The 26606-nt window shown below is 42.4% G+C and overlaps 1 protein-coding gene and 1 pseudogene across 1 annotated transcript in view; one reads left to right on the top strand and one right to left on the bottom strand.

Annotated features, from left to right (window-relative positions):
• The window catches only part of Prkdc (protein kinase, DNA-activated, catalytic subunit), a 181501-nt gene that overhangs the window by 68267 nt on the left and 86628 nt on the right, over positions 1-26606 (bottom strand). The window contains exons 41-54 of the mRNA XM_051150565.1: positions 22823-23030; positions 21808-21986; positions 17503-17671; positions 16210-16275; positions 13490-13562; positions 11779-11927; positions 10872-11009; positions 10366-10485; positions 8274-8414; positions 6923-7074; positions 6194-6325; positions 4380-4491; positions 2365-2489; positions 2124-2273 (exon numbers count right to left, since the gene is read on the bottom strand). Of these exons, the coding sequence (XP_051006522.1) occupies positions 2124-2273; positions 2365-2489; positions 4380-4491; positions 6194-6325; positions 6923-7074; positions 8274-8414; positions 10366-10485; positions 10872-11009; positions 11779-11927; positions 13490-13562; positions 16210-16275; positions 17503-17671; positions 21808-21986; positions 22823-23030 (1914 nt within the window). The remainder of the gene's footprint in view (positions 1-2123; positions 2274-2364; positions 2490-4379; positions 4492-6193; positions 6326-6922; positions 7075-8273; positions 8415-10365; positions 10486-10871; positions 11010-11778; positions 11928-13489; positions 13563-16209; positions 16276-17502; positions 17672-21807; positions 21987-22822; positions 23031-26606) is intronic.
• LOC127193289 (60S ribosomal protein L36a-like) lies at positions 18302-18622 on the top strand (annotated as a pseudogene).

Here is a 26606-nt window from a genome sequence, read left to right as displayed (position 1 = left end):
CCTGCTCATAAGAAGGAATCCATGCCTGTACTATATATAAACCTTGTCAAAAGCTCATTGGCCATAGGGGAAAATTTAGACTTTGTTGTTTTAAGAAATAATAGACACTTTCTAAATATTTGTTTGAACCTACAGATTAATGATGCCCTCAACCTTGGCCAGAAAAGTTTCTTTTTGTAATGTTAATACATATTCCCAAATGGTCAAGGTGCTGAGAAGTGACTGTTGTTGGTTAGTCCTAACTAGGATAGCGACATGACCCCGCCCCTCCTGCCCAAGTATTGGGAAGCATCGTTGACCAAGAGTAGAAAAAAACATTACGAACCAAAGGACAGGGAAGATGCTCTAAAATGTTGATCAGATGACCCGTGCACACATACACTCACGGAAGCTATCCCTACTGGCACAAGACTGAACCTATGACTAGTCTATCATTGGAAACTATGAGGGAGCTCATGACATTCCACCCCTAGCTGAGAAATAGTTGATAGCTAGCAGTTTCTGGAGGAGATGAAGCAATTTTTTTCAGTGGTACAATCATTAATAAGGTGCTCATAAGCCAGTAAGTAACTCCATGTAACATACAAGTTACATCCATGTAACATACAAGTTAAACTCGATGGTCTATTTAAAAGGGGAGGCGAGCGAGAGAAGATACGAAAGATGGAGTGGAGAGGCATGTTAGTAAGATGGTTCTACTAGCAATGGAAAGAGAACACGAGGATTGGGAGTGATTCTTATCAAAAGATATTATATATAGGTGTGTGTGTGCGTGCCTGGATACAAAATTGTCAAAGAACGCATAAAAGTTACTTTTAAAAAGGAATCATGAAAGACTACCACATACAACTGAACATCTCTCCTACCAAAAGTAGTCAATCAGGAAGAAACTGATGAGTTCTAGGCACATGCAGCCAGGAAGACGAAAATGCAAGAATCTGAATCTGAGTGATTAACAGTCAATGGGAGGCTTGAAGCATTAATTCAAAACATTACAACAAAAAATCCAGGGTCAGATAACATCATGGATAAAGCACACTAGATTTTTGTAGAGCTGAAAAAAGAAAGGCAGACTAATTTATTCATAGTAATGTTAATTTCTTAGTTTTAACAATTGTGATTGTGATTACCATGATCACGTAGATATCTGGGAATTTTGTACAGTATCTTTTAATGTTTTTTTGTAACTACAAGATTATTTCAAAATAAATTTCATTTAAAGAAACTGATGGTGACAGACAAAATAAGCTAAAAACATGAAGGACTTGGGACAAAAGCACTTCAGGTATAATCTAGTATGTCAGACAGTGATCTAAGTGCACCTGAGTCCTAAACCAGCAAAAGTGATCTCATCCCGTTCCTGAAAGCAGTTAGCTTTCAGCATGTACTGAAGGCGAGCAGAGCACAATGACACTCACTGTTCGTTAACGGAACATTCTGTTCTTACCAGTATTTTATTCCTATGAGATACAAAAAGGTCACAAATATAAGAGGATAGAGAAATAAGGGGCCAACTGCTCTATTTTAAAATTACTTTCTACTCTATTGCAACTTTGAAAAGATATAAACAATTTTGACATAAGAAGACTCTTGGGGGCTGGAGAGATGGCTCAGTGGATAAGAGCACTGTCTGCTCTTCCACCGGTCCTGAGTTCAATCCCCAGCAACCACACGGTGGCTCACAACCATCTAAAATGAGATTTGAGGCCCTCTTCTGGCATACAGGTATATACACAGATGTTACACTTATACATAAAATAAATAACATCTTAAAAAAAAAAAAAAGAAGGCTCTTGCCTGTCAAAATAAGTATAGAACCAAAAGCCATGCACAAATCTAATGATAGCCCAAAGTACCACATTATAACAGTGCTATTCATTTGTGTGAGAAATATGCAAGGATGAGACTGGATGTGGCTATCCAAGGTTCTAGAAACAGAGGGGCTGTGATTGGCTCACATGTCACTCCTACATTCTTATCACTCTTACCTCTCGAGATGACATTTTACCAATATGCTTCTCGTGAACATCCGTAAGTGGCTCTTAGTTAAAGGAGATACACAGCCAAGTGAATATTTTGTGATCTAGTTGTATTCTAGGCAGTGAGGCCTGATATTCACTTACCTATGTCTCATGACTTGAAGAAAATCCTTACTCTTTAACTCTAAGTACAGGCCTGTAATCTCCTCTGCTCGACAAAGCACCACTTCCAGACAAAGCGTCTTCATTACTCCATGAAATTTTGGCAGCAGGAAGAACAAAGCATTCAAGAACCTGGGTAAGTGGTGGAGTTCATGAGAAGATAGTCCCTGATACTCCCCCTCACCACCTACCGTATGTCATACCTCCTGGTATTGTCCCTTACCTGTCAGCAAGAGGAGGGAAGCCCTTCACTACTTTGTTTAAGCATACAATAAATTTGTCTTCCATACTGTTTTGATGTTGCTTTAGTTGTTTTACAACCAGTTCACATACTGACTCTGCTAGCACCTGAAAAATTAAGTTTCCTTTCAAACACACAAAAGTGGAACATTATGTTAAGTGCTGAAACTGAAATGTATTTTAATTAAGTTGATCCAAGGAAGATGTTCAAGGTTATGGCCTATGCTATGATCTAATGCCCTGTGTTCCCTCTGACATAGAAACACTGCAAGTAAGTCCTCTGAGAAGATATAATTAGTTTTAGTTTGATGTTTACCCAACACAGTTCAAGATACATTTTATGTTGGGTACCTTGGTTAAATACCCACACTGAACTCTAGCTCAAAAGACTCCATCACAGCCTTCCTACACACATCACAGTCTGTTTATCATTCATCATTAACTGCTGTATATTGTAGGTTCCCTCTCCCAAGTTATAGCTCTCCCAGAGCAGAAATGTGGCCTATGTTCCCGGCTGTGTCTCTGGGGTCTGGAACCAACATCAAAGTCTTTATAAGCAAGTACTCAGTGTGGATAATGTACTCAAGGAAAACTTGTGTAAGTAATGAAAATATTCATTTCATTTGTGTCTCCTCACAAATACAGAAGATCATTATAATTGTTTAAAGGCATGAAGGTTAAATGGATAGTTTTTCAACACAAATTTACTGTATCTTTTAGGGCTGAGACTCCAGATCAGCATGGAGTGCTGCCTGGCCTAAGATGGAGCTTTTCATTGAAAGTATTTAATCTGGTGATAGGATGAGATGGTCAGTTTATCAAGTGAAAAAAGAACAGTATGGATTAAGCAAGGAGAAGACACACTCCTGATGAGAGGCAGCATGAAGGTGTTGAGAGTGGCTTGGTGGAGAGAGATTTGGAGCCACCGTATTTAGGTTTCATTTCATCTTTCAGATTCTTACACTAAAACCATACAAAATTTAATTCATAAAACAATGTAAGCCAAAGTATATGTTAAGCAGAAATCTGAGAAATGAGAAAACAGAACTAGGACTCCACCGTGACTTCCTAATATGTGGTAAAGATAAAAAAAAAAAAATCACAAATTTAAACCTAACATTCAAGGACATTAAAATCATGTCCTAACAAGGTTATCCTTAGGTTCTTACCTATATTCATTTTGTTTTGTGACTAATAAGTCAAAACCATTTGTGTGATCACAGTCTTAGAGCTATCTGTTGGGGCCTGGTGGGCTCAGCAAAAGGTACACTACTAATGTCAGTGATTCTCCATCTCCCAAAATCTTATCATTAGCCAATGAATAGTTCGGAAGTAAAGTGTGTGGCACTATGAGCCCTTCCTTGACTGACTGCTAATAAGCTCAGTGCAAACCACTGTTAATCTGAGTTAACGATTACGGCAGTTTTAATGATGCTAGGGAATGGCATTTCCTAGCCCCCCACCCTCTCTCCCTAGCCCCCCACCCTCTCTCCTAGCCCTCCACCCTCTCTCCCTAGCCCTCCACCCTCTCTCCCTAGCCCCCCACCCTCTCTCCCTAGCCCTCCACCCTCTCTCCCTAGCCCTCCACCCTCTCTCCCTAGCCCTCCACCCTCTCTCCTAGCCCTCCACCCTCTCTCCTAGCCCTCCACCCTCTCTCCCTAGCCCTCCACCCTCTCTCCCTAGCCCTCCACCCTCTCTCCCTAGCCCTCCACCCTCTCTCCCAGCTCCTGTACACTTCCTTTCACCCTCTGACACTGTCCCTGGGCCTAGGAAGGAGTGGCACAAGCAGGAAGCAGCAGGAACTCATCAGTATTCACAGGCTTCGGCGCTGCTGGGATGGGCGGCGTCTTGCGCATTCCACGCCCCCATAACTCCCCCATACATCAGTCCCACCACGCACAGTGCGGTGCCAACATGAGGCACTGCCCTACTGCCCCCAGTTTGCCTCAAGGAGGTTACAGAGTAATCACAATCACCAGTGCACTGTGCAGCACTCACATGTTTCCTCTCAGTGAGATGTTGAAGAGTAAGTCCTAGAACTTCTGCTGCAGCTGCATAGACTTCTTTATACTTCACAAAGGACATGTTATTCACTAAAGCTTCAAAATACCTAAAAAGAACAGAGAAAATGGCATAAAACAATCCATTGTGATGTTTGACACAAAAATGTAACAATTCTCCTCATGTCGCATAGGCAAATTGAGAAAATATAAATATAAAATGTGATGCTAATTACTAAAATATAGATTTAAATGTGCATGAACATAGAATGATGGGCTCAGGCTTCATAACGATGAATGTCTACTGTGCATCCCAGGTCATCACTGCAGTAGGAAAGATGCACTAAGCCCTGTGGCCACAGCAGAAAACTGCAGGAGAAAAAGGAGGGAGCGTCTAAGATTAGGACTTCCTGTCACAAGTCATCTACACGCGACACAATGCTCACAGTGGGAAAGGTAATACTCAAAAAAAAAAGCCACATCAACTCTTGGCCTTTATAGCCTCTCTGCCGTAAGTTCTGGTGAGGAGCTTAGCTACTGGCTGCCTTAGGTCTGAACCCACACTATCTACAGCAACAGCAGCACTGGCACCTAGTCTAAAGACCAATGTGAGCCAATCAGAATTGAAACTGCCACTACCACCACCACCCCAGACGGAGTGCATGGCTAAACCTAGAACATTACATGGACATCAACTGAAAAAATCCTAACGAGAAGGGCAAGGAGCTAGGCATGGTGGTACATGTCTTTAATCCCAGCACTTGGACAGACAGGCAGGTGGACCTCTGTGAGTTTGAGACCAGACTGATCTACAAAGCAAGTTCTGGGCAATCCAGAGAAACTGACTTAAAAAAAAAAAAAGACCAATAGACTTCGTCGTGCTGTAAACTATCTGGCTAGAGCCTCTTTCCTCCACATATCACACCCACCCCATTCTGAATATGTGCTCACCGTCATTTAAGACAGGATGAACACCAAAGACTGTAACATTAGTATTGAGGGTAAAGACAAGCATATCCCAGCAGCTGGCTGGCCATCCAACACTGATGAGATGGCAAGTTTCAGGATCAGTGACAGCCCTGGTCTCAAGGGAACAAGGGAACAAGGCATAAAGTAATGAAGAAAGGAGGGAGGGAGAGGGGGGCTGCAAGGAGGGAGGGTGGGACAGAGAGGGGGTTAAAGGGAGGGAGTGAGGGAAAGAGGGAGGGAGAGGGAGAGAGAGGGGGTACAGGGAGGGAAAGAGAGGGAGAGAGAGACGGAGGGAAAGAGAGGAGAGAGGGAGTGCAGGGAGAGAATGAGAGGGAGAGAGAGAGGGGGAAGGGGAAGGTGGGTAAGGAAGGGAGGGAGGAGAGGAGAGATAAAGGGAGATTAAAAAGAAAGGAAAAAGAAAATACCTAACAACTTCTGTTTATAGATATACAGGAAAAAAAAGCACTACTTAAAATTGTTTCATTACACTTACTTATTTAGTATGTTTAGACCACAGCGTATGTGGAGGTCTGGGAACAACTCGGGAGAGCTGATTCTCCTCCATCATGGGCGTCCCAGGGACTGAACTCCATCCATCAGGCCTGGCTGCAAGCACCTTTGCTCTTGAGCCATCTTGCTAGCTCCAACTAATTTTTTTTTTAACTTACATTCCTTCTTCACTTTAGATATATTTTCCCTTCCAAATGACATACACACCCAGCCTTATAATTTTATCTACAAGTATTTCTAATATCGGCCTGGTCCTTAGATATATTAGTACTACATCTGAAAATCAAATCTAGAGACTTTATGAAAGAACGAAACAAAAAGTATAGTACTTACTTGGTACTTGTTATATCACATTGTGGGTCATAGGGAGGCAAGTTATTAGCTATTACAATGCCTAATAATTGAATTCCTACAGAGTTATCCTTAGAATTTGGGTCCTTATGGGAAAATTTTTCAAATATTAACCTGTAACACAGCATAGGGGAGAAATCATAAGTTGTTACATAATGAATGAGAAACAGGAAGAAAGAGCATTTTCTACAGCAAACTTGGCTAAATAGTACGAGGAACACTTGGCCCTTTCCTGTTCCCACCCTGTTTGTCAACACCCACTTGCCACTTCTTACCTACTCTCATTATTTGTCCCAATCCTGTCAGTTAGTAGTTAACATTTTCTGAAAGTTTTAGCTTGCTTCAGGCAAGGTTAATGGCATCAAACTAAGCCTGCGAGTTACCCTGGGCGGGGGCAGTGTAGGGCAGTCACTGCCCAGTGTGGAGTGACCATGACGGGAGGGCTGAAAAACACAGTAGGAACCATGGGAGGCACCGAGCACATAGAAGCGCTTCTGGTGTCAAACTCTGGAGTTGTGGTTTTATCAATAGCAAACTTTACCCTACAAATGAAATCTATTTCATTTATTACTATGATTATATTGGTTTTGATAATCCCTTAAAAATTATATTCCTGATAATTCATATAATTTTACTTCATTGAGGTTGCCATTTAAAACTTGAGCTTTGACTTTTTTTTAAGCAATACTATAAAAACTAGCAAATCCGTACCTGTAAGGGATGGAAAGGCAGTCCTTCCAGCATTCCACAAGCGTTTTAATAATTTCAAGGTTGTGTCTGAACACAGCTCTTTTGGGATGGAAGACTTCTTTCATTAGAAAGTGAAGCAATCGATTTGCTAACACTTCATCCTTAGGGACCCCCTGAAAACACATTGAAATGTTTTAAGACATATAACATTCCATTCTGGAAGAACATCTCACCCTACCCCCATTTTGCTACTGTTTTGAAATAGGCTTCCATGTAGCACAAGCTAGCTTAAAACTTTCTATATAGCTGAGGTTGCCCTTGAACTACTGAACCTCCTACCAGTACCTTTGAAGTAGTGGAATTATAAAGCATGCACTATCATGCCTAGACTTCGTAGTAATCCAAATACCCAGCTCTAAAAGAAACCTAGCATTTACACGAGGAATCTAGTTTCTGGTTAAACCCCATGTGGTTTTCAGTGCTCACTACAGACACCATCACTTCTTGGAAGGTGCCAAGGATGTGGATGCTCAGGTGTGGGCACAGTCGATGCACTGCGGCCTTAGGGGGAGCTACAGTCGGGGTCTGTCACAGTCAGGGGCTCAGGCCCTGGTTGGCCATGCTGTTTGTATTGTTGTTCAGAGATCCACTTCCAGCTCTGAGGTCCCTGACAGAGGTCCTGTCCAGGTACCACCACTGAGACGGGATATAAGGTGGTAAAGGAATCAGTAAAACGTGTTTCACCAGGAACGTCCATACTTTGGCTCTCAGCCCTTCTCATACCTCCCTCTATCTGAGTCAATGAAATCAACAAAGCAGGAACATCCAGACACAAACACATGAAAAAGCTACACAAGTCTATATTAAGGATGGTACACGTGATGAACTTATGTGAAACTCTTTGTATACCACCAGTGCTCATGTTTCCAAATCAAAGCTCTCCACGCCAACCTACTACGGAGTGCACCAACTGCTCTAAGAAGTGTTGTGCAATGGCAGTTACTTGGCAGTCACTCTTAACAATTTCACAGATAGTAATTAACACTGTGAAAATCAATAAGCTAACATGTAAGTGTCCCCAAATATAGGGACCCGAAGCACAGAAGATGTTCTCAATTATAGAGACAATCTTAACTTAATAGCTTCTAATTTCCCAGCAATTAAAAGCAATAAACAAAACAAACCTCCAACAGCTTAGTAAGAAAGGCAAGGGCAGTGGACCACCAAGGTAGACAAAAGTAAGCAGTGACACAGTAGGGTAGGTGCGTTCGTTACAGTAGTGCAACTATAGCTAAGCAGCAGCATCTACAATCCCACAGTAGGGCATCAGCACGGAATGCTATTACTACATAAGAGACACAGTGTTGCTCACTGTAGGTGTGGCCATGCTTGTCCAGGAGAGAACGGTGACTACTATTTCCACCACCATGTAGTGAATTCCTTCTCCACTGTTCTCAGAGACAGCCAGCTGCAGCAAGGGGCCGAGCCAGTGCTTCGCGTAAGGGCGAAAGACCTAAGAGAGAGTTTAAATGCCAAGCATAGATAACTATCCTCAAGGCTGAAGTATTAATACAAAACACATATTCTCCTTCAGCTGGTATTTTATGACTTCCATTTATAAAAGCTAATATGATTCAATTTACACTGAATTATCTCAAGAACTCCTAAATAACTCAATGGAAATATATTTATGGTGCATCTCACTACTTAAACTCAATAATTCTGTCCTAGTAACATGTAGTTACAGAAATTATGCACATCATAAAAATGAGAAATAAGGTTATGACAATCAGAAACACAAGTATGTAAATATTTTAATTTCTTCCTATGTTTTGTGTCACTCTGTTCTAAATAACCCCCATTGGTCCCCCCCGCTTTAATTTTTGGAGACAGGGTTTCTCTGTGTAGCCTTGGCTGTCCTCAAACTCACGGAGATCCTCTTGCCTCTGTTTCCCTGAGTTCTGGACTAAAGGCGTACACCATCACAACCAGGCAATAAACGCATTTTACAGATCTCTGGCATCTAAATAAGCATATCCATACACTAAATTCCTATGAAATATTTTAGAAATTGCAGAATGCCATTTTGGTGGAGAAAACTGAAGATTATAATCCAAACTATATTTTTAATTTTTCCATCTTCTCCTTTTCAAGAATATGCCCATAAGAAGAAAGCATCTAGCATACTGTATGTATGTGGTTTTACTGTAACTGTACACATATAACATTCTTTATTATCGTATTACAGTGTAGCAAACACCTAAAGGCTGAAATGTTAAAAACCGATGGAAATGTAAGTTAGTTCTGTAAGGTGAAACTCTCTGGGTTATATCCTTTTGAATACGGGCTCCAGACACATGTACACCAGGTTCTCGGGACTTGCCCAAGAAACTTCTCAGGCCCTCACCTTCACTCCTGTAAATTCAGGGTGGCAGTGTAAGAGGCTTTCCTATTAGCTCCAAGAAACCAAACAATGCCCAATAATGGCAGCTATTAAATCAGCATGTGGAATAAAATGAACTAGAAATCATTTGTGGTTGAAAATAGTATGGGCTGAACTGTATGCTCCCCCCAAATCTGCTGTCCTCAAAGAACCTTTCAGAACATGCCCTTATTTGGAGATTGCACAGGTAATTAAATCAAAATGAGGCATTAAAGTAGGCTGCAATCTCACACACTGAGTCCTCAAGAAAAAGGAGATTTGAAGACAGAAACAGCATGGAGGGGATGTGAACATAAGAACACCAATTCCATGTAGAAAATGCCTGCTGTCGGTACAGGATCAGAGGCGCCAGCCCCGAGACACGGGACCTTGGACGCTGGCCTGCGGAGCCATTTGTACAAGCCTCACTGTCATCTTGGGGCAGAAGTACTTCTGGTGCCAACTGCCCAGATAAAGATAGCATTTTACATATAGTTAACAGGAGAATTTTCACCCGTTTATCTGCAACAGTGAACAAGGCTTACAGCCTTAGAAGGTGGCCAAACACGCTGTAGAGAAAGTTCACTTCTAACTCCAGACAACAGTTTGAGAAAAGAGTTTCAAGAAACTGTCTAGCCATGGTTGGCTAATTGTGAGAACAATTCCATGTTCTGTTTCTCTTTTTTATTATTATTTAATTTTGTTATTATTTGTTGTCATGGACACAGACTCCTATATATCTTTTAGAAATTATTATTATTATATTATTTTTACTTTATGCGCATTGGTGTTTTGCCTGCAGATATGTCTGTGTTAGGGTGTTGGATCCCCCTGGAACTGGAGTTACAGACAGCTGTGAGCTGCCATGTGGGTGCTGGGAACCGAACCCAGGTCCTCTGGAAGAGCAGCCAGTGCTCTTAGCTGAGCTATTTCTCCAGCCCACCATGTTCTATTTCTTTAAAGCTTCATTTCCTGTGGTGCTTTCAAAACAGATGCTCAGAACCGTGCAGAACTGTTAAGAAAATTTTTAAAAATTACATACCTCTTCTGCATTAATAACAAGCTTGGCTAAGAAGAGACGGATATTTAAAGAAACTGATGTATTTCCTAGTTTGTCATGAAGAAATTTCATCCAAGGTGGGAGATCTTTTGGTACTGAACCCTGAAGTAAAACATAAGAATGTCATATTTTGCTATCATAAGAAAGTGAGAAAGATGTGAAGATTAACCCCTTTAATGTGCAATGAATCAATATGAAAAGAGGAAGGACAGCAGGTAGCCAAGAAGAGACTTGATACCCTATGAGAATATATAGGGGGAGGTAATCCCCCTCAGGAACAGTCATAGGGGAGGGGAATAATGGGAAAATGGGGGGGGGGGAGAGGAATGGGAGGATACAAGGGATGGGATAAACATTGAGATGTAACAAGAATAAATTAATAATAAAAAAAAAAGGGTCATAAGTGGAAAAAAAAAAAAGTTAGTTAGTCCCTAAAGTGACACCAATGGATAATATTGAAAGAAAACATAAGATTAGGAGACAATTACTTCTTTTTCCCTGGGTGTGATCAGGTTTCTCTGCATGTGTTTAATCAGGGCTGTCATGGTCGCCATGCATTCATGTTGGTTGACTTCATCCATCTCTAAGTCCAGCGTGTCGGCCTGGACCACAGAATCCTGATGCTCCTGTGAAGAAGAGCTCAGCAATGCAGGTGCGGCTGTTAAAAGCTGGTGGACATGAGAAGCTCATTTAAGGAACAATAGCTTACAACAACAAAATCAAGCTGGAAATAATAATTTGGTAATAATATAAAATACACTTCATATATTTTAATATGGAACTAAAAAAATAGACAGAGCTTCAAGTTTTCCTTACATTCCTCAGCTCATGAGGCGGTTTTACAGAAAATGGCCGCCACAGGCTCATAGGGAGTAGTACTGTCAGAAGGTAGCCTTGTTGGAGGCAATATGACAGTCTCCTTCTGCTGCCTGCATATCAAGATGTATCGCTCTCAGCTCCTCCTCCAGCACCATGTCTGCCTGCATGCTGCCATGCTTCCCACAGTGAGGATGGTGGAGTAAGCCTCGGAGACTATAGGCCAGCCCCAGTTAAATGGCTTCCTTTATAAGAGGTGCCATGGTCACCGTGTCTCTTCACAAATCTCATCTGCCAAGGCCCTTTCCCTGAGGTCACACCCCAGTTTAGCCATCTCTGCTGTCTTGACCTCAGCTGCTTGTATGGTCACTCCTGTGGGGTCCTGACCTCTAACTGATGAAATATGAATGCTGAGTTAACAGTGAACGACTTGACTTAGAGCTTGAAATTCTCCAAATCAACATTACTATTACAGGGCTACTGAGGCTGACAGAAAACTGATTCCCCGGTAATTACGAGGCACAATAGCAATTTTCTTTATAACTTTAACAAGACTCTTAGTATGGGAAATGTCGTCACCCGTCTCTGATAATGGCCACTGGTAGGTGTGCGGTCTTGAGAGCTGTACGAATAGCTATGAACTCCAGTTGAGAAATCAAATTGACTCATTTCTTCGCTGAGGCTGCTGTCTGCCAAATATGACAACGAAGACATATAATGAGGCCCACCTAGAAAATAAACAGAAAGGAAATATATCTGTGCCCAAATACAGCTGATAGTAAATATGTTTCTCAGGATTCAGATAACATGAGATTAAAGGATACTTCAGTCAAGGTTTTCATCAAGCCTGTGACAGCCCATGGTACAGATTAGCAAAAGGAACACAGGAAACAGTTTCCCTTGCTTTTGCTGCTCTCTACTGTCTCTCTCTCTCTCTCTCTCTCTCTCTCTCTCTCTCTCTCTCTCTCTCTCTCTCTCTCTCTCTCTCTCTCTCTCTCACACACACACACACACACACACACACACACACACACACACAAATTTAGCTAAACTGGACGTGATTTTTAATAATTTTCATGTTGTACATTTTGCCATCAAATACAACACAACATAGGAAGATTTTGCTAATCTGTACAAAGGACTGTAGGGATTTAGAAAACATCCACATTTTATCTTCAAATAAAAAATAATAAAAGTTATAAAAAATAAATAAGCATACATATCAAAACAAGGAGCACGTGAGAGGACAGAAGATCAAGTTTACTCAGGGAGGCCAGGCACAGCCTTGTTGGTAAGCTGGTGTCAAATAAAATGCCCCGAGGCACGTTATTACTAGAGCTGAGAAGACCAGTGGGCTAAAGGCAGTCTAGCTAAGGGCCCACAGGGCTGTGGTGCTGGCGCGGCACGGGGAGCAGAGAGAACAGCAGCTGTGCCAGGCAGCGTCTCTGCTCTGAAGGAGGCGCAAGATGCTGGGAAATTTACAAGGGAATGGAATAACGGCAGGGCTTACTTGTTAGTTTTTTGAGACAAGGATTCTCTGTGTACCTCTGGATGTCTGGAAACTTGCTTTGTGGACCAGGCTGGACATAAACTCAGAGATCTACCTGCCTCTGCCTCCCGTGTGCCACCACGCCCAGCCCAGGGCTTACATTTTGACACAGATCTCTGAATCTATACAACAAGAATGTAACTCATATTCAAACAAAGAAATACATCAGCTGCCACATGAGGAAAAGAATATGCAAGCTAAATTTCAATGTTTGGAGTATTTAAAATTTTTTATTAAAAATACATATTGCTGGACATGGTGGTGCACACCTTTAATCCCAGCACTATGGAGGCAGTGGCAGGCAGATCTGTGAGTTCAAGGCCAGCCTGGTGTACATAGTGAGTTACAAGACAGCCTGGAGATACTGAAACCATGTCTCAAAAAAAAAAACAAAAAACCAACCCAAATCATCATTATTATGTGTTTTCGTGCAGTGCTCCTGTGTGTGCCATGATGCGTGAGTGCAGGTCAGAGAATACCTTTTCAGGAGAAGGCTCTCTCCTGCACACTGGTTGCCAGCTGGCCGGTGAGCATCTGGGTGCTATGCCCCCTGTCTGGAAGAGCACTGATAGTATGGCATTGAGCTTTTTTATACAAGTTCCAGGATTTAAGCTAGGGTCTTAAGGATTATGAAGCACAAACTTTTTATTCACTGAGGCATCTTGCTGGCCACTATTTTTTCATTTTCAAAACAAGTATCAACTACTAGAAACACTCTAGATCATTCTGAAAGTGTCCTACCTGAAGCCTCATTTGCTGCAAGCCTGGCCTCTTTCCTAATTTCAATGTACTTTTTCTTTCTTTCCATAGGAACCTATTAGACAAAACAAATATATAATTTACAATGTTTTAGAATCATAGTTTACATTTTTTTAGTAATAATCTACATATTCCCCATTACTAAGTAAAAAAGCCATTTTTGTAAATGTAAAGATACTCAAAACCATCCTTTAAAAAAATGTATGTTTACAGGTACAGCTTTTCCCAAAGATCTCTCTTAACCTGCCTGAAATACTTACCTCAAGTATGAATCTCTGCTTTGGTGCTTTCATAGGCTTGTGTTATTGAGAGTTTTCACTTGGCCTTTGAAACTAAGTGTCCTCAACTGTAGAGCTACCATGTACTATATAGTACCTTACAGTGCTTTGCAAGTTAACATAGCAAGTGTCCATGCAAGGACAAACCTGACAGATTTGTCTTTTTTCATTTTTTTCAACATATGCCTAGGGAAAGACATCCAATTCTTACTGTAAGAGTACATTTTATAGCATGGATGACACACTGTGACACAGGCAGGCCAACAGCTGTGAGGGACAGGACGAGCATGGATGAGACACTGTGACACAGGAAGGCCAACAGCTGTGAAGGACAGGACGAGCATGGATGAGACACCATGACACAGGCAGGCCAACAGCTGTGAGGGACATGGATGAGACACCGTGACACAGGCAGGCCCACAGCTGTGAGGGACATGACGAGCATGGATGAGACACTGTGACACAGGCAGGCCCACAGCTGTGAGGGACATGATGAGACACTGTGACACAGGCAGGCCAACAGCTGTTAGGGACATGATGAGACACTGTGACATAGGCATGCCAACAACTGTGAGGGACATGGATGAGACACTGTGTCACCAATTGTGAGGGACATGACAAGCATGGATGAGACACTGTGACACAAGCAGGCCAACAGCTGTTAGGGACATGATGAGACACTGTGACACAGGCATGCCAACAACTGTGAGGGACATGGATGAGACACTGTGTCACCAATTGTGAGGGACATGACAAGCATGGATGAGACACTGTGACACAGGCAGGCCAACAGCTGTTAGGGACATGATGAGACACTGTGACACAGGCATGCCAACAACTGTGAGGGACATGGATGAGCGTGGATGAGACACCGTGACACAGGCAGGCCCACAGATATGAGGGACATGATGAGCATGGATGAGACACTGACACAGGCAGGCCAACAGCTGTGAGGGACATGGATGAGACACTGTGACAGAGGCAGGCCCACAGCTGTGAGGGACATGGATGAGACACTGTGACAGAGGCAGGCCCACAGCTGTGAGGGAATGGACAGCTCACGATATGAAGCTTAGTGCTTTGCCCACTTCCCCACTTCCAGTGGGATGGGATATGCAAGCAGCAGCTGTCATTTCACCCACTGTTTGTTGAGGCTGCAAGAAGAGCCTAGATAAAACCAAAGGTGTCCCACCTGCTGGAGCAAAGTGCCAGCCATTCCTCTGATTTCCACATTGTCCAGATTACCCTATTAGCGTCAGATCCATCAGTATAAATCCTAGGTGTTTGATTGGGGAAAATCACTCAAAAATTGGCACTGTGCTTATATTGCCACTGTCTTTCTTTCACAATCCAGAGAAGGAACAGTGTGGGCATGGAAGGACCAGGAGGGTCAGGAGCTCCACAGGGAGACCATCACGACCAACAGATCTGGACACAGGGGTGCCCTCCCCTCTCTCTATCCCCCGACAAACTGATGCACCAACCAAGGACAAGGCATGCAGAGACCCTAGACCTCCCTGTTCAGATGTAGCCGATGGACAGCTGATTCTCCAAGTTCGGGGGGGACTTCAGACATGCACTCTGGTGCCCAGGGTTTGATCACTGTCCCTTGGCAGCACAGCCTTGCAGGCAACACAGAGGAAATGCAGGTCATCCTGATGAGACCTGATAGGGTGTGCCAGAGAGTAGTGTAGGAGCACCTCCCCGGCCTGGTCAAAAGTCTAGGGGACAGGACTAGGGCAGAAAAGGGAGGGAGGGAGCACGGAGGGGATTACAATCAGGATGTAATGTGTGGATAAAGTATAATATTTTATAATCTATTCAGCTATTATTATTTATTATAAATCTCAAAACTCAAGTGACAGCACATGCTGGTGAGGATATGGAGAAAGGGGAACACTCCTCCATTGGTGGTGGGAGTGCAAACTTGTACAATCATTTTGGAAATCAATCTGGTGCTTTCTCAGAAAATTGGAAATAGTGCTGCCTCAGGACCCAGCTACATCACTCCTTGGCATATACCCAAAAGATGCTCCATCATATAACAAGGACAGTCGCCCAACTATGTTCATAGCAGCTTTTTTTTAAAAAGCCAGAATCTGGAAACAACCTATATGTCCCTCAACTGAAAAATGGGTAAAGAAAATGTGGTACACTTACACAATGGAATACAAGTCAGCTATTAAAAACAAGGAAATATTGAAATTTTCAGGCAAATTGATGGAACTAGAAAAGATCATCCTGAGTGAGGTAACCCAGAGCCAGAAAGACAGTCATGGTATATTCTCATTTATAGGTGGATATTGGTCCAACATAGTTGTCTTCTGAGAGACTCCACTCAGCAAGAATGGGAACAGATACTGGGACTTGAGAGTTGTTTGATAGTATTTTTAATTTAGAAACAAAATTGAGAATTTTACTTACCTCAACTTCTATAGGAAATGTATAGCACCGCTTCAGGTCTATCAGATTTTCAAAAATAAACAAGTTCTATAAAAAGAAAAACCTATATGAAAAGATCTGACTTTATCACTAACTACTAAAGGGATAATTCTACTTGATAAGTCACAGACGACTGGGGGTGTGAGTGAATTGGTAGTACTTGCCTAGCCGTGCAAGACTCCGGGCCATAGCTTTGGCTTCACACAGTCAGGGCACAGGGACAGACACCTGTGATCTCGTGGGAGGTGGGAGCACTCCTGCATGGTCTTCTGACCAGAAGCCTAAGGTCATACTAAATTACACAGTGAACCTGAGGCAAAGCTGGGGTACATGAGAACCCTCCTCTCAAGGATGCTCACTTCCATCCCCAATTCCACTCTCTACCCCCAATCACAGGGAAGCATGTTGGAGCCAATACCCCTATATTTAACATAGGAAGGTGAGAAATATGCTATAAATTTTAAGTGATGATTGTTGAACTGTTGAAAGCCTACAATGTCAGTCAGCCACAGGGTATGTCCTAGTGGGAATTTTGGAATTTTGGTTTCTTTCAAAAACACAGAAATGATGGCCAGGTGTAATGGCACACGCCTTTAATCCCAGCACTTGGGGAGGCAGAGGCAGAGGCAGAGGCAGAGGCAGGCAGATCTCTGTGTGTTTGAGGCTAGCCTGGTCTACAAAGCAAGTCCAGTACAGCCAAGGCTACACAGAGACACCCTGTCTTGAAAAGGAAAAAAACAAAACAAAACAAAACAAAACAAAAAAACCCCACAGAAATGTTATGGGAATATGTTTCTATTTTAGTTCCAGGTTTGGGGTATGGGGCTGCTTCACAGCAGGTGACTGTGACTTGCCTTGAGCTCTGGCAGGGGTGTGGTTTTGCCAGCTGCAGATAGTTTCTGCAAGTGTGTGATATTTGGAATTCTGGGGACTTTTCAGAGGAGATATAAATATGCTAGAGCCTGTATAGGTGTGTGCTGGTTGGTGGTTGGATGCTGTTGGTTGCTATTTGTCAAGTAGCTGTGCACAAAAAAATGAAAATAAGAAATTAGATATCCTGATGGCGAAGATCAAACTTGCCCCAAGGACCTCGACACCCCTAATCAGCAGGAAGTAGTATAACAATAACAACACCCACTTTCTCCACCATCCTTTTTTCTCTCCTATTTAGTGTTTGGGGTTCAGAGAGAAGAAGTGAAGGGGTAGAAAAGGGTGGAAAAGAGAAAGGACCCACAGTATAGCAAACACCAGCTACAAATGTCCCTGAGCACTCACCTTTTCTGGTTTTTCACTAAACAAAAAACCTTGGTAAAATTTTAATTCATTGAAGACACAGCATATCACAGAAATGGCACAGTTGTATGCAGCACAGTGATAGAGCCGCCTCCGCTTGAGCAACTGGCTCTCCCCTGCCATATTCTCTGTAAATGCATCGTGGCACAACCTGCAGGGCAGAGTCAAGCTGTGCATCAGCTTACAATACGATCTAATTCAGTTCAGCCAATCTTAAGTGCAAAGCTTCTGCCAGCACAGCAGTAGGCATTAGGGATATACAAATGAGCACAGCAACATTGTATAGCAAGGGCCATGTACACACTCCTGATAACAGTGTTAAGAAACAGAAGAACACACAAGATAGGAAAGCAAGGCACTCTAAGGCACTAACAAAGACCTGAGCTAAGGTGTGTGTGTGTGTGTGTGTGTGTGTGTGTGTGTGTGTGTGTGTGTAGAAGGTATGGAAGTTCTTAACAGGAAGAGTCTCACAGTGTTGTTGGGGAAGGGGGAGCTTTAATTCCTGTGATCAAGAGCTTTCCTACCTAAGAAAGAGTCCCAAGAATAACCAGACCCCAGATGAATGCCACTGTGCATGACGTAAGCAGAATGTTGAAATGTAAATTAGCTTAGAGGAGAAATCTATGCATACATTATGAGCAGACAGCAGTCTGCTCTTAGAAAACTGAGTAGCATATCAGGAGGGTGTGAATGCAATAAAAATTTGGGAAGTGAGGCACCTCCTATAAACTTCCCTTGCTGGCTTCCCTCTTTCTTTCTGAGCCAGTAACGCTCCCGCCAGATGGTGAATGTTCCTTAGATTCACTGGACATTCTGCAAGAAGTGTGGTGAGTATTAACCCCACAAAGTGACACAGTCCAGGAAGGGCAAGGACTCTTTACACACACAGGGAAAGCAGTGTTATGACAGGAAACAGAGTGGCTTTGGTGGGCAGACTAAACCTATTTTCTGAAAAAGGTCTAACACTGCAAAGAAGATTGTGCTGAGACTGGAGTGTGTTGAGCCCAAATACAGATCTAAGAGAATGCTCGATACTAAGAGATGCGAGCATTTTGAACTGGGAAAAGATAAGAAGAGAAAAGACCAAATGATCCATTTCTAAGCCAAAGTTGTTATGAGGACAACAGTCATGAGCTTTGGTACACACACACACACTGGGAAGTGAAGGAAAGAAGGTGTTTTCAGCGGAGTTTGCCTACCATGCTAAGAGGTACATATTTCATCCTGAGGGATGGGCTCAATAAATCACACAGAAAACCACTGCTTTTCAAAGGTTTTCTTGAAACAACCATGCATATGTATTTAGGTATAATTTATGGCTTGTTCACAGTTCGGTATGAGACCTGCCACTGACTACATGGCCCACAGTTTCAGCAGTATTTACAGAACAGACTTGCATTCCAGTTGATTAGGATTCTGCAGTGGTGAGGACAACAAAGACAAGTGCAGCACAGAAATACTTTAGAATGAGACAACTGCAATAGCTTTAAAAGTAGTCCAGCTGTTAGCAAGATTACACAAAGGGGGAAAGATACAAGTCCATTACTTTAAGAAATACTAAGAGAGTCAAGCTCACTAGATTTGGTTACCTGTTGGGTACAAATGGACACTAGGGACAGTCAAATGGAGAAATGAATACAACCCCTAGGTCTAATAGTTATACAAATGGTTAGATGGTGACACCATCCCCTGAGAAGATAAGGTATGCACTAGGGTTAAAAGGAAGAATGCAGGCCTGGAGATGCAAATGAGCTGAGGTAAAGCTTGTTCAGTTTGGGAGGACTTCACTAGAAGCCTACTTTTATGCTTTTTTTATGCTTTATAGAATGCCTTTCCATTTCAAACGATAGAAAAGTATCATTTCAGCTGGGCGTCGTGGTGTACACCTTTAATCCTAGCACTCAGGAGGCAGAGGCAGGTGGATCACTGTGAGTTTGAGGCCAGCCTGGTCTACAAAGCGAGTCCAGGACAGCCAAGGCTACAACAGAGAAACCTGTCTCGAAAAAGAAGAAGAAGAAGAAGAAGAAGAAGAAGAAGAAGAAGAAGAAGAAGAAGAAGAAGAAGAAGAAGAAGAAGAAGAAGAAGAAGAAAAGTGTCATTTCTTTCTGTGACTCATGACACTAAAATATATTAGCATACTAATCCATTCTAAGGGGAAGTGGTTAAAAAAATTGTGAAAGACATTCAGGAGTTTAAATTTGAGCCCTTGCCCAGTGAGAGAGGCAAGCACTATCACTGAACTCCAGCAAAGAGTTTTATTCTTTATAAGACATAAGCATGTGGCTGATGAGAGCACTATGAGACTACCTGGCTCAGCTCTCACTATACAGGGAGTCTGACACCTTCTGGCCTCTGAAGGTGCCCACACACACATGGCATAAAGTCTCACAGACACACATGGCTTACAGTCTCACAGACACACATGGCATACAGTCTCACAGACACACATAGCTTACAGTCTCACAGACACACATGGCTTACAGTCTCACAGACACACATGGCTTACAGTCTCACAGACACACATGGCTTACAGTCTCACAGATACACATGGCATACAGTCTCACAGACACACATGGCTTACAGTCTCACAGATACACACGGCATACAGTCTCACAGATACACATGGCATAGAGTCTCACAGACACACATAGCTTACAGTCTCACAGACACACATGGCATACAGTCTCACAGACACACATGGCTTACAGTCTCACAGACACACATGCCTTACAGTCTCACAGACACACATGGCATACAGTCTCACAGACACACATGGATTACAGTCTCACAGACACACATGGCTTACAGTCTCACAGACACACATGCCTTACAGTCCCACAGACACACATGGCATACAGTCTCACAGACACACATGGCTTACAGTCTCACAGACACACATGGCTTACAGTCTCACAGACACACATGGCTTACAGTCTCACAGACACACATGGCATACAGTCTCACAGACACACATGGCTCACAGTCTCACAGACACACATGGCATACAGTCTTACAGACACACATGGCTCACAGTCTCACAGATACACATGGCATACAGTCTCACAGATACACATGGCATACAGTCTCACAGACACACATGGTTTACAGTCTCACAGACACACATGGCATACAGTCTCACAGACACACATGGCTCACAGTCTCACAGACACACATGGCATACAGTCTTACAGACACACATGGCTCACAGTCTCACAGATACACATGGCATACAGTCTCACAGATACACATGGCATACAGTCTCACAGACACACATGGCTTACAGTCTCACAGACACACATGCCTTACAGTCTCACAGACACACATGCCTTACAGTCCCACAGACACACATGGCATACAGTCTCACAGACACACATGGCATACAGTCTCACAGACACACATGGCTTACAGTCTCACAGACACATGCCTTACAGTCTCACAGACACACATGGCATACAGTCTCACAGACACACATGGCTTACAGTCTTACAGACACACATGGCTCACAGTCTCACAGATACACATGGTATACAGTCTCACAGACACACATGGCATACAGTCTCACAGACACACATGCCTTACAGTCCCACAGACACACATGGCATACAGTCTCACAGACACACATGGCTTACAGTCCCACAGACACACATGGCTTACAGTCTCACAGACACACATGGCATACAGTCTCACAGACACACATGGCACACAGTCTTACAGACACACATGGCTCACAGTCTCACAGATACACATGGCATACAGTCTCACAGATACACATGGCATACAATCTCACAGACACACATGGCATACAGTCTCACAGACACACATGGCATACAGTCTCACAGACACACATACACATTTAATAAAAGATAAGCACATGTTGCCCAACAACACAATAAACTCCACATAAGTACTTTGTATATAAGAAATAAAAGCACTTTACTTATCTAAGACATTTAATTCACAGTATATAGATGCATTTAAAAATAAATGTACCCCAAGGGCTGGGGAGAAGGACAGCAGTCAATACATTTTGTTACTGCAGAGGTCAGAAGTTCAATTCCCGTCACCCACATGATGGTTCACAACCATCTAAAACTACACTTCTAGGGGATCTGATGCCTTCTCCTGACCTCTAGTTACCAGGTACATACATGGTGCACATACAAAGACAGGAAAACATCCATATACATAGACCAAAGATAAAGAAATCCATAAAGCCAAAAATGAAACTGCGTAATTCCCCCAAGGATTAACAAATCAAACATAACCACTAATGAAGTAAGCTCTTACTTAAGAAGTATCTTTGTAAGCTCATTTCCTTCTGCGACACAGGAGCCATGGAAAGCCTGATTAATCTTAGATTCTTTGGAGTGAACATCATCTTTTGAAAGACGAGAATACATCACAGCTAGCATCTTGTAATAGCACATCTTCTTGGTGATTTGAGTATCAAAGGTAAATTCATTTAGCTGAAAAAAAAAATGCAACATGTTTTGTCTTATCAAACATGAAAAAATCATTTTCAAAACATCAAATTTCATTCTTAATGCCATTCATGTAGAAAACACTCTTAACAAAGAGGCAAATCACTTCAATAAGAGAGTGGCCTCTTTCTCCAGGATTTCCAATGTGGAAACAGAACTGATGTCATTCTGGGTAAAATAGGGAAGTAATACAAAATGTCCACACAGTAAGCCCAGATATAAAATGTATCAAGTCTTATTGAAGCCATTGGTGAAAACGCAAAACAGAAAATATAAATTTCACCCATATCGATGCTTTTATTTATTATGAGCCATTTGGTTATTTGTATCTACCAATAGGCTTCTCAGAAGGGCTGAATGGTACCCCACCATGACTGAACTAAGTTGTCCAGATGATGCCCAGTACTTAGAAGTAAACTTTTCATATAACCAAAGGGGCCCTACAGTCATTATTAAGTTGAATATATCGAGGCAGGGTGGCTAGACTGGATTTACCAAGTGGGCCCTAAATCACGTCATATGCAAGTGACAGACAAGAAAGGGCAACATGATACCGGGGAAGAGAAACAGGCTCAGACCTAGGGATGTCAGAAACTGGCGTGGCCTGGGAGAACAAGGAAAGAGTGTGGCCTGCGAACATGATTCTGACCTGGTGTAACTGAACACAGACCTAAGCCACCGTGTTGCCAGTCACTTGCTATAGGAAAGTGGATCCCTGTGGCCAGATTGCTAATGGATGCAAAAGAGATGCTCCTTGAACAAGAGTCCATCTGCTACACACACAGTGCCAACCAATCTCTTGACTACTGTGTAAGATATACCTTTGTAAATCTGGACTTCAATACATCAATGGCTTCCACCACAATTCTGTTAAAGAACTCTTTCAGTGTGTCCAAGTCACAGTGACCCAATATGGTGAGGAGAGAGCGATCTACAAATGCCTGGCGAGTGACATTTGAAGGCAGGTCATCCTTCCGGAACATTGTGTATACACTTTCCAGAAGGTTTAATTGTGTGACATATGGACTCCTAAGAAAAGGAGATAAAGTGACACGTGTTGAACATGTATTTTGTATACTCCAGTGACTACTAATTACAAAGTAACGAAGGATCCCCCATAGTGCACAGTGGAAAGAGGGAACAGAGTCAAAAACCTGTATTTTGACTTCCACACAAGCACAGGGACACAAGTATACTGCACCCACACATACACAACAATAACAAATAAAAACAAATTGAAAAAAGAAAAAGGTATAAAAAGGCAATTGTAAAGTTTTTACTTATTTATTAATTCTAAAGTTTTAAGATAAAAGCATTCCTAATTGATGTTAATTACCACATACAAATTGGGGAAACATGATTGACTGTATCTTCTCAGAGTATACTCTTAGGTCACTGAAAACTACAATGAAAATTTCATCTACCTCTAGCGCTGGTGTCCTAGTTAGAATTGTCACCTTGCACAGCCTAGAGTCGCCTAAGAGAAAAGCCTTCAGTGAGGAATTGCGTTGGTCCACCTGTGGGTATGGCGTGGGGCGCTGTCTGAACTGCTAACTGATGGAGGACTCAGCCCACTGTGGGCAACACCACTCCCTGGGCAGATGATCTTGGCTCATATAAGAAGCAGCTAAGCATGTGCCTGGGAGTGAGGCAGCTGCTCCAAGCTCCTGCCTGATTTTCTGCCCTGAATTACCTCAATGATAGACTGGGACCTGAAAGTATAACACAAATAAACTCTTCCTGAAAGTATCTTTAAGTCAGTGTTTTTCTGCAGCAATGGAAAAGTACATTTTATATATTGTAGAATAAAGCAACTGAATTGTGACGGTGTTATTGAGAAGGAAGAAGAGAGAGTGTGCTGTGAGATTATACCTCCTAGTAAAGTCAGAAGCTGTACCCACAAAATCTCACCAACATGACCACCCAAACCTGAGCTGAACAAGGATAACACCAACTCACATGCAGTAGTGGGTGGGAAAAGCCCACAAGGCCTCCACACTACACCAAGAACTACAGACAACTCAGGAACACTGAGAGCAAGAGAAACAATCTTCCCCAGGGAAGAGCACACCAATGCGTTATCCCGTATCCATACAAGTGGCACTACATGGACTGTGCAGACTATATTTAGGAATAGATATGTATATGTATATATGCATGCAATAATAATTAGTGAAAGAAGAGACCACGCATTTGAAAGAGAGCAAGGTGGGATAATGTTAGGGTTTGGAAGGAAGAAAGGGGCAGGGAGAAATACTCTAGTTATATTATAAACTCAAATATTAAAAAAAGAAAAGCAGTCGGATATACGTTTTAAGAAAAGAAGAGAAAATGTGTTGTTTTAAATTGTTAAAATAAAGGAGAAATAAAAAGGAAGGGGAAAAAGTAAGAGAAGTTTAAATATAATTAAAGGGAATATAAAAAAGTTAATAGTTAAAAATTCATTTGTCCTTTAAATCCTTTTCCTGCTTGCCTGTACTTTTAGAACCTCCGGGATTATGCTGAATCTGAGCAAAGAAGACACAAATACATGTCTTGTTCCCAACCACAGGAGGAAGGCATCCGGGCTTTTAGGATTAAATATTTGTTCACTGCTGTCTTTACACAGATGACTTTGCCAGAAATGAGTATTGGATTTTATCAAATTGCTCTGACTGGCATTTTTTGATGGTTTGGTGAGTGATGTGCTTGCTGTCAATCCTGTCAACCTGATCTGGTCCCCGAAACACACATGGCAGTGAGAGCAGCGACTCCACACACGCATGGCAGTGAAAGCAGCGACTCCACACACGCATGGCAGTGAGAGCAGCGACTCCACACACGCATGGCAGTGAGAGCAGCGACTCCACACACGCATGGCAGTGAGAGCAGCGACTCCACACACGCATGGCAGTGAGAGCAGCGACTCCACACACGCATGGCAGTGAGAGCAGCGACTCACATGTCACTGCTGTGTATGGTCCAGAGAATGAGCTTTGAAATTCCCAGTTTTAGTTTTGAGTTAGTTTATTAAATATACAGTATGAAGTATTCAATATATTTGATAAAGTTCAATATTGAGGCTTTTTGGCTCAGGGATTTGTTTGTGTGAAGCTGTTTATTATTCATGTAAGAAAGTTTTAGATTACAAAATTATCTTTTTTTTTTTTGTCCCTCAAGTCATTAAAAGATACAAACTTCTCTTTAAACCTGCTTCAGCTTCATCTCACACCCCAGCTTTTTTTTTTTTTAATTTTTAATTTTGGCTTAGATAGAAATACTACCTGACCTCCCTTATAATTTCTTGTTTATCCTAATGATTTTAGAAATAGGGAATTAATTAGCTACTGAGAAATACATTTAGACGTCCCAAATTTCCATCGATTGCTGATTTCTAACTTAATGTCACTGTGGTCAAAGAATATACTTTGTATGTTTCAGTCCTTTAAATGTTTTAAGAATTATTTGTGTGTGGCTGGCAAAATGGCTCAGTGGGTAGGGATTCCTGTCTCTCAGCCTGAGGACCTGAGTCCAGTCCATGGGACCCACATGATGGAAGAGGACTCCTAAAAGCTCTCCTCTGATCTCCACCTATACACTGTGGCATATGCACTGCCTGCCTGCCTGCCTGCCTGCCTATCTATCTATCTATATCTATCTATCTATCTATCTATCTATCTATCTATCTAACTATCTATCTATCTATCATCCACCCCCCCACACACTGCAACAGAAGAATAACTAAGACAATGGTTGAAGCAATGATACGTAAAATGTGTGTGTGTGTGTGTGTGTGTGTGTGTGTGTGTGTGTGTGTTACAGCAAACATGGTCCCAGGACAAATAATGGGAACCAGTTCTCCACTTCTACCACATGGGGCCTGGGACTGAACTCAGGTTACCACTTGCTGGTAGGTACTTTTACCTGCTGAGCCAATCTTGCCAAATCTATAATGTAGCTCTTAATTTAAAAGTATATATACAAATTCAACGTACTTCAATGCTAACTAAAATTTATTGTTACATTTAGTCATAGCATTAAACTACTTACTTTAAAAATCAGTATGTACACCTCTTTGCGCAGTAGATGGTGGTTAACACAGAATCAAAACGCAGGCAGTAGTACCTGAGGAGTGGCTTCGCCACAAACGGGACATCTATATGACCCCTCTACCCCTGCCGCCAGGCTCAGGGAGCCTCTCAGAAGAGGCAGAAAGATGTCAGAGCCAGAGTCATGGAGGGACTAGATCAAAACCACATTTTCTGGACACAAAGACTGCTAACTCATGAACTCACAGCAGCTGCAGGAGTTTTCCTACACAAGATCTGAGGAAGCCTGCCAACATTCTATCACGTCATGGGAAGGGGTTCACGAGCTCCCACCTCTCACTGAGGAGCTATGGACAGCTGCTGACTTCTCTAGGAGGAAGAGACAGTTAAGAGTGGAGCTTCTGGTGGGTTGACTACACTTCAATGGATGCTCTGACACCCAGAAATAAATATTGCAGAATAAATTTGAATAAGTGGCTTGATTAAAAAAAAGGGGGGACGGCATACTGTTGGACTGGGGGAGGGGGGCGCATCTGTGTGAATCCAAGAGGAGCTAGTTAGAGGAGTTGGAGGTGAG

This window comes from Acomys russatus, chromosome 8, assembly GCF_903995435.1.
Source record: "Acomys russatus chromosome 8, mAcoRus1.1, whole genome shotgun sequence".
Taxonomy (NCBI): Eukaryota; Metazoa; Chordata; class Mammalia; order Rodentia; family Muridae; genus Acomys; species Acomys russatus.
The sequence above is the reverse complement of the archived record's forward strand: the minus strand, read 5'-3'. Positions and strand labels throughout refer to the sequence as shown.